The 16,327-nt window shown below is 54.9% G+C and overlaps 2 protein-coding genes across 2 annotated transcripts; both read right to left on the reverse strand.

Annotated features, from left to right (window-relative positions):
- Nucleotides 1-1,011: 1,011 nt before the first annotated feature.
- Nucleotides 1,012-10,660, reverse strand: SOAT2 (sterol O-acyltransferase 2). The gene is made up of 15 exons (XM_047742799.1): nucleotides 10,416-10,660; nucleotides 9,908-9,963; nucleotides 9,313-9,449; nucleotides 8,902-8,961; nucleotides 8,477-8,584; nucleotides 6,769-7,045; nucleotides 6,279-6,348; nucleotides 5,596-5,680; nucleotides 5,055-5,100; nucleotides 4,715-4,844; nucleotides 3,662-3,759; nucleotides 3,139-3,237; nucleotides 2,278-2,413; nucleotides 1,664-1,809; nucleotides 1,012-1,467 (listed from the first exon to the last, which is right to left on the reverse strand). Exons 1-15 carry the CDS (start codon nucleotides 10,489-10,491, stop codon nucleotides 1,417-1,419), a joined length of 1,575 nt encoding a protein of 524 aa, XP_047598755.1. The 5' UTR covers nucleotides 10,492-10,660; the 3' UTR covers nucleotides 1,012-1,416.
- A 947-nt stretch (nucleotides 10,661-11,607) lies between these two features.
- Nucleotides 11,608-15,322, reverse strand: IGFBP6 (insulin like growth factor binding protein 6). The gene is made up of 4 exons (XM_047739783.1): nucleotides 14,912-15,322; nucleotides 12,739-12,878; nucleotides 12,433-12,552; nucleotides 11,608-11,954 (listed from the first exon to the last, which is right to left on the reverse strand). Exons 1-4 carry the CDS (start codon nucleotides 15,240-15,242, stop codon nucleotides 11,832-11,834), a joined length of 714 nt encoding a protein of 237 aa, XP_047595739.1. The 5' UTR covers nucleotides 15,243-15,322; the 3' UTR covers nucleotides 11,608-11,831.
- Nucleotides 15,323-16,327: the final 1,005 nt, after the last annotated feature.

Here is a 16,327-nt window from a genome sequence, read left to right on the forward strand (position 1 = left end):
AAAGATTTGTATACGTACACGAGGAAGTTCATCATAGAATTGTGTATAAGAGCCAAATACTGGAAACAATTGAAATGTACATAAATAGTTAAATAACTTCTAGTGTATACATGCAGTAAGTAAAAGTGAGCAAATAGATCTATATTGTTGGCATGAAAAGATATCCATTCACACCGTTAACATGGAAAAGAAAAAAAAAGAAGTACCGGGTGCCTGGGTGGCTCAGTCAGTTGAGCGTCCCCGTTCAGCTCAGGTTGTCATCCAAGGGTTCTAGGATCAAGCCCTGCATCAGGCTCCCTGCTCAGCGGGGAGTCTGCTTCTCCCTCTGCCCACCCCCCTGCTTGTGCTCGTTCTCTCTTGCATGCACGCAAAAATAAATAAATTAATTAATTTAAAAAAAAGATTCTTATTAAAAAAAGAAGTACCCATCCCTCTCTCAGGAATCCTGGTTTGTTTGATCCTCTGTGCCCCGGGGCTAAGTTCCCTAAAAGTTTACTGGTCTAGATGTCTTCCCCACACCAGGTGAGGGGGGACCTGCGTAAGGAGGACAGAAACGATCCTCTCCTTAGAGTGACTACACAGTCTGGTTTCTGGAATGGTGCTGAACATGAATCTTTTGACCTTCTGAACCTGTACGGTGAGGACACTCTTCATTTTAAGGTCCCCTTATAGCTGTGGAAAATGGGGCTCAGGAAGGTGAGATAATCGCATCAGGTCTGTACAGGCACTTCCTCTCCTGGGTCTGCTGTGGCCCGTCCCAGATGTGCCAGAGGTTGCTGGGAGCAGAAGGATTAAGGGGTGTGGAAATGTGAGGTGAAGGAGGAGTAGAGGTGGAAAGGAGGGCAAAGTTGGGTTTTGGGGAGGGGATGGCATTAAAAAGGCAATGGATGTCATCCAAGACCCTCAGCCCCTCCCACCACACAGTCTTGCCTCTGGGGACCCAGCTCTTCCAGTGTGCCTGTCAAAGTGGGCCTTCATCAAAGAATGAATGAAGGAATAAACCAATGAATGAATAAAAAGAGACACAGTTTATTATTGTACTGGAAACAGTACAAAAAGCCAGCCAAACCCTTCTCAGACCTTGGTGGCCCCGGCTTCTTTAGGTCACCCTGCATTGACCAGATCTGTAAGATCCTTCAAGTCTTCCCAAGTCTGGACAGTCATGAGGTAGGAGGGGACTCTGTGCCTGGTCGAGGGGGCTGGAGGCTCAAGAGCCACCACCATTCCGTGTCTGTGCTCAGTGGCCCTCTGGGTCCATGGATCTCCGTCTCTGGAGTTCCCTAGTGGGTCATGCCTGCCAGGCCCCCTTGACTTGGAGCTAGATCTAGGAGTGCAAGGAGAGGCACCCTGGTCCCGGGATTTGCAGGCAGAGAAGAACTTGGTGGTATCATCTGGGCAGTGAGGGTGCTCTGATCTCTAGGTATGGCAGGACCAAGATCGAGGTGTCACCAGCCCCCAGAAGGTCGTCTGTGCCAGAGAGAGGTGAATTGTACATGAGTTCCCCTGTGCCCACCCTACACATCCAAGACACAGAAGCCCCCACACCAGGCCCTGGTCCCTGACCAAATGGCTGTTGAATTGGGGAACAATAGAGGGCTGGCTGTTGTGGAGGGGAGGTGTGTCCTTCTGGATGGGGAGTTGAGTGACGGTCGTGGTCCCTTACCTGGGGGAGGGGGCAGTGTCGCCGAGCGTACCATTCCTGGCAGTACAGGCTGACCTGGATGCCTTGGCCCAGAAACAGCATGGTCCACATTAACACATTCCACGCCGGGCCCGTGTGCCGGTCATGCATCATGAAGTTCATCAGCCCTGATGTGGAGGAAAGTTTGTTATGCCAACTCCAGACACCTTGTCTTCCTGGCTGCCTTCTCATTCCCAGGACACTGGGGAGTGATGGAACAGGAACTTGAACCCAGATCTAGCAACCCATAGAGATCTCAAGTGGCTCATGTGAAAGCAGGATTCCTCTGTTTATAGCAGTATTCTGGATCTTATACTAAACCTTCTATCCTCATGCCACTTCTCCCCCTTGTCTCCCTCTATGTGTGCCCCGCTCAGATGCTCCTCTCCAGCCAGAAATCTTCTCCCACATCCCCCAAGAAAACCCCTGCTGCCTCCCTCCCTGTTCCCAAGTTCCTTCACACCCCAACTTTCATGCTTCCCCCTCCAGAAGGGTGTGTGTCCTCCCCTGTCAGTCTGGAATTTCCAGAAGCAGGACTCCAGGCTTCCTCCCTCTGGATGGCTCCCCCTCCCATGGCACATGGAGGCCCAGCTCACCTCCAATAACTAAGAAGAGTATCAGCATGACGGGGTAGAAGAATCCCAGGACAAAGCAGAAGATGTACTCATGGACCACGGCAGAAACCAGGAACACACCCAGCATGGCGGCCCCTCGGGCCCGGCCGCCAAGGAGCTGGCAGGGGTGGGGGGAGGAGGGTGGAATAAGTCTCCTCAAGACTTCTCCACAAAGAGCCCCCTCGTTAAGGAAACCAGGAGAGTGTATGGTACAATGGAAAGAATATGGGATTTGGGGTCTGAAGGGCTGGTATGTCTTATTTAAGAGCACTTTATTAGTTCTTTGGGCTAATGCAATCTTTAAAAGGGGATATAATGATACCTGTCAGGGTTACTGTGCAGATCATGTATGTGAAAAGTCTTGGTAGCTAATAGTCGCTATATGCATGTTCCTGAGGAGTCTAAGGAGGGGGAAATGCTGTGTGGGGTGGAGTTAAGGATAAGGAAGGAAGGGGGCGCCTGGGTGGCTCAGTAGGTTAAAGCCTCTGCTTTCAGCTCAGGTCATGATCCCAGGGTTCTGGGATCGAGCCCCGCATCAGACTTTCTGCTCCGCGGGGAGCCTGCTTCCTCCTCTCTCTCTGCCTGCCTCTCTGCCTACTTGTGATCTCTGTCTGTCAAATAAATAAATAAAATCTTTGAAAAAAAAAAAAAGGAGAAGGAAGGAAGGAAGTTAGACCCTAAGGAGGATTTTCTGCCCACTGGGTTGGGTAGAAGAGCGTAGATGGAGGTCAAGGGGGCCCCTGGGTCTGGAAAAGGTGAATGGTGTAGACAGAGGGAAAGAGAATGTTCTGGAAAGACTCTACTAGCTATGGGAGCTGGGCGGGTGGTCTGCTGAGCTCATACCCACAGCCCATCTTGATATACGTAGCTGTATAACCAGTCATGGACCACCACGTTCCAAGTGCGGTAGTAGTTGGAGAAGGACGTCGAGTTCCACCAGTCCTGGGGGAAGAATGGGGTCAGGGTTGGGGGAAGGAGGTGAGCATCAGGGTCCTGACTCTTCTCGGGCCCCAGCTGCTCCTCCTTGCTTCCTGCACCCTGTCCCAGTGTTCCCCAGGGGGCTGGTCCCCGGCCAAAGAGAGACAGCAGGCACTCTCCCAGCTGCCTCTTCAGGATCTGGGGACCTCCCTCCTTTGCTCCCTCTCAGGGGAAGACGATTCCAAAGTAAGATGCGAACGAGAGCTTTTGGCCCTGGCTAGTTGGGAGGTGGAGAGGTGACATCAGAACCATATCCAGGGCAGCCCGTTTCTCACGTGGGAGACTGAAGGCACAGCGGAGGTGACACCCCATGGAGCCACCAACGTCCCCAGATCACTCTCCGGCCCTCCCTGCATCCAGCTCCCAAGGGGTCAGGTCCAGGCCCCACCCGGTAGAACATTCTGTCTCCAAATTGTAGCATCTCTGCGAAGGCGTTGAGCCAGCAGTGGAGGAAGGCAAAGAAGATGAGCAGCAGCATGAAGATGCCTGGTGAGTGGGGACAAGGGCTGAAGGTCAGACTGGCCCACCTGGATCCCCTGGGAAGCTCCAAGGGCCCCTCATTGGCAACCAGGGCCCCAAATCCTACCACCACTTATTTGTCACTCACTAACTCATGCATTTATTAATCCATCCATCTGCTCATGACCCCCATGTTGGATGCTGGGGATGCACAGATGAAGCTCAAAGCCCCTGACCCTCAGGAGTTCATGGAGTGGTTGAAGAGAGAGAGAGAGCAGAGAGAGACAGAGGTAGAGATAGGGACGGAGACATGTCCAACCATGCATCAAGGTCAAGTGTGCTGGGAGCTAAGCATGGTGGCCATTGATGGGCTTAGCAGTGCAAAAAAGGGGTGGGTCATGGTGATTGATGGCTAAAACTGAAAGGCTTCCTGGAGGAGGAGGCTCCAAAAACAGACGGGACTTCGCCGCTGGAAAATGGGGAAAGGAAATCCAAGCTGAGGGACCAGTATCAGCGAAGGCCTGGAGGCATGAAAGTGAGTATCTTTCAAGGAATGGGCGGAGCCTGGGGCAGGATGAGAAGACAGGAGGGGCTTTCTGGGAAGGGGCCTTGAATGCCAGGCCAAGGGGTCAAACTGTATCTGGAGAGGCCAGCAATGGGGAGTCACTGGAGATTTTGAACCAGGGTGGGGAATGACTAACCTGGAGGAGGGACGTTCATCTGGGCAGCAGTGTCCGGGGCGGGCGGGGGAGGAAAGATTGAAGGGGTAAGGAGACAGGTGAGGAGGCCAATGTGGAAAGAGAGAGAGTGGAGTGGTCATCTGAAGTGAGCCATGATGGGAGAGGCCACACTTGGGAGAGGTTCCAGAGGCAGGATGTGTTGAATCTGACTGAAGGGAAAGAGAGAGGGGAGGGAGAAGTCCCCTACTAGGAAGGCTTCACCTGGGTGCAGCCCTCCCCAGCCCTGCCTTTGGTGGCCACACCTGGCAACGTGGCATGCATGATGGAGAGCACCAGAGCCCGGGTACTGAAGGGCTCCCGGCTCATGTTGGCAAAGACAGGAACGCAGAGACGGCTCAGGATGAAACAGGCATACAGCACGCAGCCCAGGGCCTGGGGAGGGGTGCGGGAGGGGTGAGGGACATGTCACTTTAAGAGGAGTCACAAGCAGCTCCCCCTCCTTCTGGAATTGGATTCTAGCCCAGCACCTGCCTCCTCTTACCTTAGCACCACCCTCTGCCCTCCTCCCCAGCACTCCCCATCTCAGTCCCAGAAATGCCCCCTCAGCCACCACGTGTCTGCCCTTCTACCCCATCTTCTGACCTGGGCGAAGTTCTTGGCCACATAATTCCACCTGACGTTGGGTGTCCTGCAATAGCAATGGGGATGACATGTTTCCCAACCTTTTATTTTGTTCCCTGCCTACAGGGGCACAGGCCCTCTCTCTGAATCTCCTGAAGTTCCTCAGGCCTGGGAGGATAATCTGGGGAGGTAAAGGTCTAGAACATTCTGCACCATCCATACTAGACACGGCAAACGGATTTTTAGCTCGAATGTCAATTAAAGTGACTAACCATCAGGAGTTTGCTCCAGACTGACCGGTTTCCCAAGGTGGAGGATTTTTGGTACTAAAACTGGGGCAGCCCTTGGCAAGCCAGGACAGTTGGTCACTCTCGTGTCACCATGGGCTGTGCAAAGGAGAAGGGATAGTCTACCTGCCACTTATTTCCCATTGTAATTATGGGAAGCTTCTTGAGAAACTGGCCAGGGTCTGGAGAGAGGCTAAAGACCCCAGAGAGAGGAAAAGAGAAGGGCAATGTCCCTGATGGGCCTGGGCATTTGGGAAAGAGGTACAGGGTCTTACCTGGGGTAAGTCTTCCTGTAGATGAGTGTAGGGCAGAAGAGGAAGTAGAGGTAGCTGGAGAAACTGGGGGCTTGTTTGCCGTCACCTGGGGAAGAATGAGAGGGCTCCATCAGTGAAGGGGGAAAGGAGAGAGAGTGGGAGAGGGGTGGGGGCTGGGGAAGGGCCGGGTGGGTGGAGGGTTGGGTAGGACAGGGGTTCAGGGGATGGGTGAGGGGCTGGATATTGGGTCTGGAGGTGTGGCAGGGAAGGTGAGACTACGCAGGAGCTGAAGCTGCTCTTTGACACCCTTCTTTTGCTTCCATTCCAGGTGCCCTACTTCCTGGTACAGGACCTGCTTTGTCATTTTTCATTTGGCACCCACAAGTTCCATCACACATTCCTTCTCTCCTTCTGTTCTGACTTCCTAATATAAGGCTCTCATACCCTGGGTCTTTCCAGGCTAGGCCTGGAAATTGGAAAGTGCCAGAAGTCCTGGGTGTCAGAGGCGCCATATCTCAGAGGCGGGACTTGAGAGGCGGGACTGATGACTAAGGCCCACAGAGTCCAGCTGGGAGGCCAGAGTTCTGCCCTGGGGGCAGCACAGGATCAGGAAGCCAGAGCTTGTATGAGAATCTTGCAACCGCTGACTTCACTCAAACAGCCAAAAGGCCTGAGTTCACAGAGGGCCCCGCGCAAGGCCTCACCTACTCTGGCACAAAGGGCTCCAGGCACAGCCTCTCTCAAGAAGGAGTAGCTCTTCATCAGGAGCCTGACCTGAGATGGAATGGAAAGGAGGTTAAGTTGCTGTGTGGTTTTGAGCTAATCACTTAACATCTCTGTGCGCTCCTTTACGAAGAGAGGCAGGTGGATTGCAAAATCTGTACCATCAAAGCCCGTATTTTATCTTTTTGTCTGCTAGTCTTATAGCCTAACAGGTCGCTCCTGAGATGAATCAAGGGTAAACGGGTACAGGAAAGGCCAGAGTGGAGCCTCCAGCCAGCCAATACCGGTGACTCCTTGCAAAGTCCGATTTCATTTGCACAGCAGCAAATTTCCTTGGAGCCCCCGCTGGTGCGTTCAAACCCTTGAAGACGGACTCCGCCCCTAGGAACTAGCTCCGCCCCCACTAGTACTATAGTATCTAGTGCGTCCCCACCCCCCGAGCCCCGCCCCGAGCTTCGTCTCGCCCATCACCTGCTCGAAGACTAGGACACTGCGCGAGGCCGGCGGGAGCTGATACTTCAGGGCCACGTGGACCGGGAGGACGCAGAGCACCGCGTTGTGGGCGGCCAGCAGCACGCAGCCTAGGCCCACCCCCAGCGTCCAGGCCCCTCCAGCCCGGGGCCTCGCCCACAGCCGCAGGGCCTGGTAGGGCACCAGCAGAGTGGAGAGGAACATGGGGACCCACGTCATCAGCGCCAAGGGCAGCTGTCCAAAGCTGAAGATCAGTAGGTCAAACTCTAGCATCAGCCTTGGAATGGAGAGGGAGAAACAAAGGAGACAAATGTGTGGCCCATCTTTGTCCCCTCCCTCTGCAGTCAGAGCTCTTGGAAGACAGACCGAGGTATTTTGTGAAAGTTACCAGCGCCCCATATCTGAAGGTTTTCAAGATGGCACCTCTGTTGTCCCGAAGTTCTAGCACAGGGTGTTGCCTGAAAAGACTCAATCGTGGGGTGGTTTTGCTTACACATGACCTTTACAGCTCTCTGAATCTTAGAGTGTTGCAGGAGGGCTCAGAACTTTGTATGCTGCTGGTATTAAAATATGGGGTATTCAGAGTTTAGCCTTGATTTCCGTTAGTTGTGTTCTTTTGGAGTGTCTGTAGCTGTAGATGGAGTTAGTAGAAAGCAGGTCGTTGGGTGTTTTATTTGCTTATGTTTAGATTGTATTGGTTTATAACAGGGAAAAATTGGAAACCACCTAAATGTCCATGAGTGAGTAAAGGACAGTGGGCTGACATGGAAAAATCTTTAAGAGAGGAAGATAAGTTATTAAGGAGTAAAAACACAACAGTAAGTACAGTAAGTATCTTATTTATGCAAAGCCTCACAACAGACACCTTCTTGGTTCTTATGCACATGTGGATGTGAAGGCATGGAAAATGCCCTGGAGGGAAACTGTCAAAACTGTTAAAAATGTTATCTCTGACAGCGGTCTGGGGCTGGTGGAGTGGTCAGGAAGGACTGTCATTTTTACGTGTATTTGAACTTTTTACTGAGATTTGATCCTTCTATTCCTCATATAATTAATAACGATTTTGCCAGAAGGCAATTCTGTTGCTGAACCCACAGATTCTTGGTCCTCTTCTTTTTACTGCTTCCTAAACTGTACTTCCGGTGAGACAGGGGAGGTGTAAATACAGACCCCCACCCCGGGCTCTTCACCTCTCTGAGACTCATCCCCAGAGTCGGCGGTGCTCTGGGGGGATGTCAGTGGGCATGTCTGGGTTCCCCACAAGACTGGGAGTGCCTCAGAGACTGGGATGGGGTCTGGCTCTCATCTCTGGCCCTCAGGTTGGGGAATTGGAAGGTGCCCAATGGAGGTTACTTGGATCAAACACTGCTGACTTGGGAGGGAGTGTGAAAGGTAGGAAGTGTGCCTGTGTGTTCACATGTATCTGGGCATGGTTGCTACTGAGAAGTATTTGAGCAGGAGACAGAATGTCCACAGAGTGGCTGACCCGGGAGGTCAGACCAAGGGCCATCCAAGGCTGTGGAAGGAATAAGTTTAAGAGTGTCTTTTAGGTGGCAAGGTTGTTGGAAGCAATGGTGATGTATGTCCAGTAATCAAAGGATCAAAGTCGGGGGGGGGGGGCTGTGGTTGCTCAGGCCAGTGGCAGGTGGAACACTGGGGACCTAGGGGTTTGATCTGTGTGCCTATCCCAGGCGGGAGGGGGGCCTACCTGCCCTCGTCAATGAAGTCGATGGCCAGGGTGCTGATGATGAAGACACACAGGCCGGCGATGAACATGTGGTAGATGGTACGGAAATGTTGTACTTCCATCAGCTCGCTGCAGGGACAGGGGCCCGTATGTTGGTGTGGGAGGGTCCTCAAGGTCATGGGGACCAGCTCAGGCACGATACACATGCGGGATGGGGACTAGCGATTGGGAACTTGCAGCTAAGGGCTGGGACATGGCTGGAACTTCTCATCCTGGTGGTCTTTCTTCCACAATCATGCCCAGGGCAAATGGAACATGAACTTTAGAAACTCTCTCCAAGTCTTCCCTCCAAACCCCTAGAACCTGGGGATTTGAATCGAGGGGTCCTGGACCCCAGCCAAAGCTCTTTCTTTTCCTCCCATCCCAGGTCCATGATGTGGACTTACTCAAGCAGGGACTTTCGGATGATGAAAATTTTCCGTTTCCCCAGGGATGGCTCCCGGGCCCTGAATGAAGACAGTTCGTCTGGGTCAGGACCTGAGAGAAGGCGGCTCTGGGCAGAGAGCAGAGCCTTGCAGAAGGGTGGATACTTGGGAGCCAAGGGCAGTAGTGGAGGAAGATCAGGGTGAGGGCCAGAGGGCAGGACCAGGTGGAAGGTCAAGGCCAGGGCAGAACAAGGCCCAGAGGTGGAGGTCAGTGTCAGGCAGGCGGAGGCCATAAAGACAACAGAGAGAAGGTTGACATCGTGGTCGTGCCCACACTGACAACAGATGCATGAGATGATATTTAGGGCTCATAACCCTCGCTGCAGAGGTGCCTGCTACAGGAACCCAGCCCCCAGCTCCTCAGATGCTTACTTGCTCGAGGAATCTGGAGGAACGGAGGGCGGAGGTCCACCTTGCGGTGGGTAGGACTGAATGGCCTCCCACATGGCCCGGTCCAGTAGCTCCATCAGCGGTCCCTGAGCTTGCTCCAACAGCTGCATCTTCACGGCCTACGGGACAGAGCAGGGCAGGCTGGCGGTCGCTCCCCCCCATGAGCCGTCCTCTCGTTCACCATGTATTTGCTGAGCTTCTCTGCGTGCCAGCCATGTTGCTAAGTGCCGGGAACAGGCAAGGCTCTGGCCCAGGGGTTCCCCCCAGACTTCTTTCTCCCTGGCTTCTCAGGGCAGCAGTGAGGACCAAGGAAAGCCACTTCTACAGTCAGGGTCTGGATGCCGACCACCTTGTCCTCTTTGACCCTACTCTCTTCTCCCTCTCCCCAACCTTCCCTCTCCTGACCTTTATCCCGCCAACAGAAGACTGTTCACTGGCTGACTTTTGGCCCCTGGCCTCCCGATAAGTATTTCCGACCCCTCTATCTTAACCCTTAGCTCTCACCTCATCTAAAGGGTTTGAGCCCCTCCACTCCAAGACCTGTCCCTCTTGACCTCTGACCTCTGACTTCCCTCACCTCCATATGGCGGGTCCATTGCACCAAGTCCATGCCTCTGTCCTTCTCAGTGTTTCCTAGGAGGAGGGGTCAAAGGGCATATCCAAGGGGGAGGAGTTAGGCTTCTGCCACCTCAGACAGACCCAGAAGCATCCTCTGTCCAGGAAATGCTTTCTGTCAGCTCAGCAGCCTCCCTGCCCCCAACCAGGGGAGTATCTTGTATCATGGCGGGGTGATCAGAAGGGGAATTTTTTTTGCAGAGGGTGAGGAGGCTACTGGGAGACTGATGACAGTACCTGGGAAACGGGAAGTTACTTGGTTCACCCTCAGGAGTGAAAGAGCCCACAATATAGGGCAAGGCCTCAGCTCTGAATATCTCTTTTCACTTCCCTTTCCTGGCTGGGCAGTGAGGGGCAGAGACAGCGGCTGCCTTCCCTTGCCTCCCAAGACAGCAGGGACGCCCTCTCAACAAGACATCCCCACCTCCAGCCCCCATGAGCTCTCTGCCCACCCCTCCAGGGCAGTTCACCTTCTGCAGAGGGTTGGTCCTCTTGCTCTCCTCTCAACCCTTCTCCCCTCCGCAATCGGGCCGCCTTTGGCTCCATGATGTGAGTCTTGACGGGTCAGCAGGCGGCGGAGAAGTGGCAGAGAAGTGTCCCCTCCCTTCCTTTGCAGCCTGCCAAGCTCTTATCTCACTCAGCTCATTGGACAGCTCCAAAGACTAAAGTCCTTTCAGGAGGCGGGAACCTCCAGGAGCTCAGCAGGTTAGAGGGTAATGCTTCTCAGTTCCAGACTGCTGGCTGTCCCAGGAATGGTTGCCACCCCCAGCAACCCAAGCCACCACCAGGTGTCCAGCTGAGGGAGCCACGCCTCCTGCTAGAATGGTGGCTTTGCATCTCTGTGTGTCGTGGGGAGGGGGGCTTGTCACCTAGCACTTGCTTTCCTAGCAGCCTGCAGGCTCTTCAGGTAACAATGAGCTCGGCTCCCTTAGACCGTGCGATAAAGCATCTTATACGCGTGTGATTCATGTTATGATGGGGTGCCACCTGTGACAAAGGTGATGCTGTGGCCCCTCCAGGAGGGGCTGGGTGCCTACAGCTGCTGGGGTTAGCTCTTCCCTACACCTGCTGGGGTTAGCGTGTGGGCAGAGAGGACACAAAACCAACACTTATTCTGGATCTAGGGAAGGCCAGGCATTGTCACAGACGGAAGAACAAGATTTAAATCTCCTATTTACCAGCTGTGTAACTTCAGGCAAGTGACCCAAATATTGGAAGCCACAGTTTCCTCCTCTGTAAAAACAGGGGCAAAAGTCCCTACCTGACAAGGTTATTGTAAGCACACAATGAGGCAGTCCACGGAGACGCACACGCTCCAGGGTCTGGCCCATGGGAGAGGCTGAAGAAGCAAGACTTTCCTTCCCTTTTTAGTAGGATGTAACAGAAAATTAAGTGTTTCGAGAGTTCCTCTTTGTTGGGTTCCTGCTGGGGATTAACTATTAATCCTTTCTCTCCCCTCTCCCCTTGTGTCCAAATATTAGTGTTAGAAACAAGGTCACAAACTCAGAAAAAAGCCATGGCCTCTATGTCTGTCCTGCTCCCACTCCCTGGTGGGTAGCTGGGAGAGGCTTGAGGGTTGGAAACCTCCACCAGTGGCCGGAAGGTGGGAGAAAGAAGGACTGGGGCTCCATACATGTGAGAGGTAGAGACACAGAGACGTAGGCCAGAGACCCCCAACACAGCTTTATTCACACCCAAAGCCCACTCTAACAATCTTCCCGTGTGTGGGGTCTAGGGGTGAGGGGGGACAGTGGGGGTAGGGCCTGAAGGTGGAGTATGGGGCTCAGGGCTCCTGAGTTACTTATCACGCAACAAATGACCCAAGATGGCAGCCCCATGCTCCTTCCAGGGGCCCTGCTGCATCTCCCCACCCCACCCCTCCAGCATTAGCCGCTGCTCCCAGGGGGGCAAGAGGAGCTTCCATCGCCATCCTGGGACCCCTGCAGGGGCTGGCCCATCCGATCCACACACCAGCAGGGACCTCGGCGCTGGCCCTGGGAGGAGCGGCACTGGGGAGAGAGGCACAGAGGATCAGAGGGGTCACCGTCAGGCCCCGGCAGGAGGGACGGGAGGGCCCATGGGTACTGAGTCTCTTGCTCTACTCTTCTCCACCCACTCAATTGGCCCTAGTCTTCCAGGCCTGAACCACAGTTGTCAAGGTGCGGTTCCCAAACCAGCCTCGGGCATCAGCACTACGGACGGCTTAGAAATGCAAATTCTCCCTGTGAGTTCATAGCCCCTAGGCCCCCAGGTGACCAGAGCTGTCTTACCAGTGTGAGCCCGGGATTTAGGCATTCCTGAGTCAGGCAGTCTGACTCCATTACTCTAGCATGTGGTTGTTCTCTGTGTTTGTGTGGGTCCTAAAGTGGGGAGATCTTAAAGGCAGGAACAGTCTCCTTAATGCCCTTTGTAAGCGCCCTTCACCCCATCCCTGGTAGGCACCTGTGCTGCTGGACCAAGGGGCAGAGAGGAGACAAGGAGCCTCACCTGCCGCTTCCGGTAGAAGCCCCGATGGTCACAGTTAGGCACGTAGAGGGTGTGAGCCCCTCGGTACACCTCAGTCTGTAGTTGCTGGAGCACTGAGTCCAGATGTCTGCGGCACGGGCCCTGGGAGGAGGGAGAACAGGCAGCTCGGAACAGCCCAGCCTAGCTCCACCATGCCATCCCTGTCTCCCCCAGCTGGGCTCCCAGGACGTGCACATGGGAAAATGCTCCATGCCCAAGGGGACAGCCTGTGATGGGAGTTTCCAGGGGTCCCCACCCCTCTGGCTCCTCCGCCAGTCGCAAACGCACCATCTCCGTGTCTTGGACACCCCCAGGACTGGGCCGGCCCGCAGTGGTAGAGGCCCCTGGATTCCTCTGTTGGTCTCTGCGGTTCACGTCCTGGGGACGAGTGGTCCCTGCTTGGGGTTTGCTCTCCTTAGGATTCTCTCCTACAGCCACAAGAGGAACGGGGGAGGAAGAGTCCAGAAATTGGGAGTCAAAGACCAGAACCAAATGGAAGAGAGCCTTGCTCACCCTGACTCCCTGAAGTGGGAGGAAGAGAAGATCTTTCCAAGCAGTGGAAACGAGGTCAGTTAGAACTTGCCTCCACCTGTACCTTCTTCTGGCCTCAGTTTCTCTCTCTGACAAAGAGGGATATTACCTTTCCTGACAATATGTCCAGACTAGTCTTAAGGCAGAAGCACTTTGGAAAGCAAACACAGAGTGTAAGTACAAATATATCTGGAGGCCTTGGGCTTGTGGTGAAAAGACCTGGCTGTTCCCCCCAGAAGCCAGCAGGGGGTGCACCAAGCCAGGGAGATGAGGCAGAAGAGCAAGGGCTGTGAGAGGGGGGTTAGTCGAGACCCAAGTGGAATGTGTGTCCCTGGTGTGAACCTGCTGTGACTCAGCCCATCCCTCCCAGGCTTTAGACACGGTTACTTTTGGGGCACTGCAGTGGGGGCCTCTCCCTTCTGGTCCCCCATATCTCAACCCACCTCAACCCCAGGGGTCCCAGGAGCAGGTACGATTCAGCCCTTGACCAGGACAGGCAGAGGACAGGTTGCAAAGATGCAGGGAATGAGGGACTTCTAACCTTCAGACTGTTCTTGGCTCTGGAGAAAGTGTCATACATGGTGTCTGGGGAGCCTAGGAAAGCTCAGGATGGGAAGGGGTGAGGAAATAAATTGGGACCACCAGGAGGATGTCAGGGTGAGGAAAAGCAGGGAGGGGAGTATGCACTGCTTGGAACTTGTCCCAGCTGTAAAATTAGATATTATGGCCCCAAGGGATCAGCTCTTCCTTTCGGTGCCCAAAGACAAGATCTGCTCAAGTACCCAGTCCTCAAGCCTAGACAGTTGCTCCCACTTGCCTTATACCCGCAGCTCAAGAGCCAGTCCCTCTGCGATCCTGATTCTGATCCTTCTTCCTCCACCCTTCTCAGACCTTGCCCCTCATTTCCTCCATTTAGTACCCTACCACAACCATGCTCCCACTACCTTCTCTGACCCACCTAGACAACCTTTTCTATTAGGACCCCTAGCAGCCCGGACACAGGCATTTGGACTGAAAGAAACTCCCAGTTAACTTCTCATCCCTTCCCATGAAAGAAACCAGGAGCCCCTGGGTGGGGGAACTGCTTTCATTTCCTGCCCTCCCCTGTCCTTGCTGCCCCCCATCTTTTGGATTCTGACTCACTTCTGTCCCACCCACCCAATGACTCAGACTTCTATTTTCCTCCCCGGGGTAGGGTGGGGTAGGGTGGGTGGAGGGTTCTGAGCAGCTTTAAATCATAACCCTGATTTGGCAGATTCCTTCTTTTCCCACCTCTATCCCCTTCTCTTCAGGCCCCTGGAGCCTGCCCTCTGACCCTAGTCTAGTCTGAAACAATTCTGGGTTTGGGTCATCTTCTGTTCTAGAGCCCATGCTCAGGTGCTTTGGACACCCTGATATTAAGGGGAGAAGGGGGGTGCTATTTCTCAGTGTGTGCAGGATTTTGGAGTCTGGATTCCCTTCTCTCCTTTTCCAAATGGAAGCTGGGAACAACATCTGGGTCCTTTCTCCAGCTGGGAGTAGGGGATGGAGGTGGGGGGATTGAAGGAAGGAGCAGGGGATGCTGTGGCATATGGCATGGCCCTAAACCCCTTCATGCTCACCTTTCCCTTCAAGAGAAAATGAATTGGGGGGGGGGGGTAAGGTTCAGAGTTCAGACATTTCCCTGCTTTGTCCCAGAGCCTGTAGCCACACCCCAACCTTCTAGCTGCTTCCCCCTCTTGTCCCTTCACACCCAAAACGTGTCGACCCCCCCCCCCCCCCCCCCCGCCAACCTCCCGGCCCCGGGCTAAGAAGAAGAAGCATCACTGACAGAACCCAGCGGCTGGCAGGTCCCTGCTCTCCAGGACCCTGCCGGTCCCTGCTCTCCAGGACCCTGCCCGGGGCTTTGCGGGGCTCACGTGGGCGGGGCAGGGGCGGGGCGCCGACTCACCCTGGGGCCCGCGCGCCCGGCGGCAGCGGCCGCGGCCCAGCAGCAGCGCCCGCAAAGGCGCCTCCTCTTCCTCGGGCGGGTGGCACTGCAGTCCTGGGACGCAGTTGGGGGTGTAGACCCCGCACTGCTGCCCCTCCCTCCTGAGACAGCCCCCAGCTTCCGTACAGGCCTCCGCGGGCGGCCCCCCATCCTCCTCCTCCACGCAAGTCCCCGGACAACCCGCCTGCACCCCCTGCCCGCAGCCTGGGCACCGTGCCAAGGCGGCTCCTGAGCGGGCAGCGAACAGCACAGTTAGCAGCAGCAGGGGCAGCAGCAGCCTGTGGGGGGTCATGGTCAGGATTTTTGCCCGGTCCACTCCTCCCAGAGCCCTCGCAGCGCAGCTGCTGCCCGCCGCCGCCCCTCTGCCTTAAGTAGCCGCCGGTCAGGGGCCGGGCCCTTTAAGAGCCAGGTGAAGGGGGGGTGGGGGAGAAGGCAGGGGCATTCCCTAAACTGGGTGGGACTGGAGAGGGCCCCCCCAACCTGGGTCCTCCCCACTTTTCTCTCCCCCCTCCCTTCCCAGTTTCTGTTTACTTCCCAAATTACTCTGATTTTTCTTGCTTTGTTCCCGGGACTCGTGGCCGGAATTTGGGAGCTGGACAGCTGGCCGGAGGCACTAGAGGGTGGGGAGGGGTGGAAGAAGGAGAGGACGGGAGTTGGGATGAAGCGGAAAAACCTGGAGTCCGGTTCATGTGTATGCATGGGGGATGAAGGGGCATAGGGACTCTGGTGGGCAGTGAGGGGCCTACTGTCTGAAAGGAAGGGGGAAGGGATGGTGTGTGGGAGTCACAGGAGAAATGTGTGCAAAGGGAAAAGACAAAAGGCCAGAGATGATGGATAATGGGGTCTTGGGAAAACCCACTGCTGAGGGGAGAAAGTAGCCTAAGGAAGAGGAGCGGAAGAGCCACGTTTGAGATGTTCCTATGGGAAAACGGATCAGGGGGGTCAGACTGGGTGAAGGTGGTAGAAGGGGTTGAGGGGAACAAGGGGAGAGGTGGGGGGAGGGTGGGGAGGCACACTTTGAATGTACAGGTTTTAACCCTAAGATTGTGGTGGGGCCACCAGAATATTCTGGTGTGCAGGAGTGAGAATAGCTGAATGCCCGGCCCGTAGGGACAGGGTAGTTGGTCGGGGATTGGCCTGCTGACATAATGGAGGTGGAGGGGGGTGGGGCAAAAGTTTGAGGAACCCACACTCTGGGTGCTGTTGGCAACAGTGGACAGAGAACAGACCCCCACCACCACCACCACCAACTTCTGTCCTTCAGGTTAGCTTCCATTCCTTTCCTTTCTTAGAATCTGCCCCTTCACCCCCAGTATCAGCCACTGGGTTGTCTGGATTCCGTGTCGGGTTTTGCTCTGCCCAGGGGGTGCTGGACCA

Source organism: Lutra lutra, chromosome 8 (genome assembly GCF_902655055.1).
Source record: "Lutra lutra chromosome 8, mLutLut1.2, whole genome shotgun sequence".
Lineage (NCBI taxonomy): Eukaryota > Metazoa > Chordata > Mammalia > Carnivora > Mustelidae > Lutra > Lutra lutra.

Coding starts and splice junctions, on each gene's coding strand:
- SOAT2 (XM_047742799.1), bottom strand. CDS start 10,491: ATGGAGCCAAAGGCGGCCCGATTGCGGAGGGGAGAAGGGTTGAGAGGA. Junction 6,349..6,768: donor GTGTCCTAGTCTTCGAGCAG/GTGATGGGCGAG, acceptor ATTCCATCTCAG/GTCAGGCTCCTGATGAAGAG. Junction 1,810..2,277: donor ACTCTTCTTAGTTATTGGAG/GTGAGCTGGGCC, acceptor CCTCCACATCAG/GGCTGATGAACTTCATGATG.
- IGFBP6 (XM_047739783.1), bottom strand. CDS start 15,242: ATGACCCCCCACAGGCTGCTGCTGCCCCTGCTGCTGCTAACTGTGCTG. Junction 12,553..12,738: donor GTGTCCAAGACACGGAGATG/GTGCGTTTGCGA, acceptor CCCTCCTCCCAG/GGCCCGTGCCGCAGACATCT. Junction 11,955..12,432: donor GCTTCTACCGGAAGCGGCAG/GTGAGGCTCCTT, acceptor CTCTCTCCCCAG/TGCCGCTCCTCCCAGGGCCA.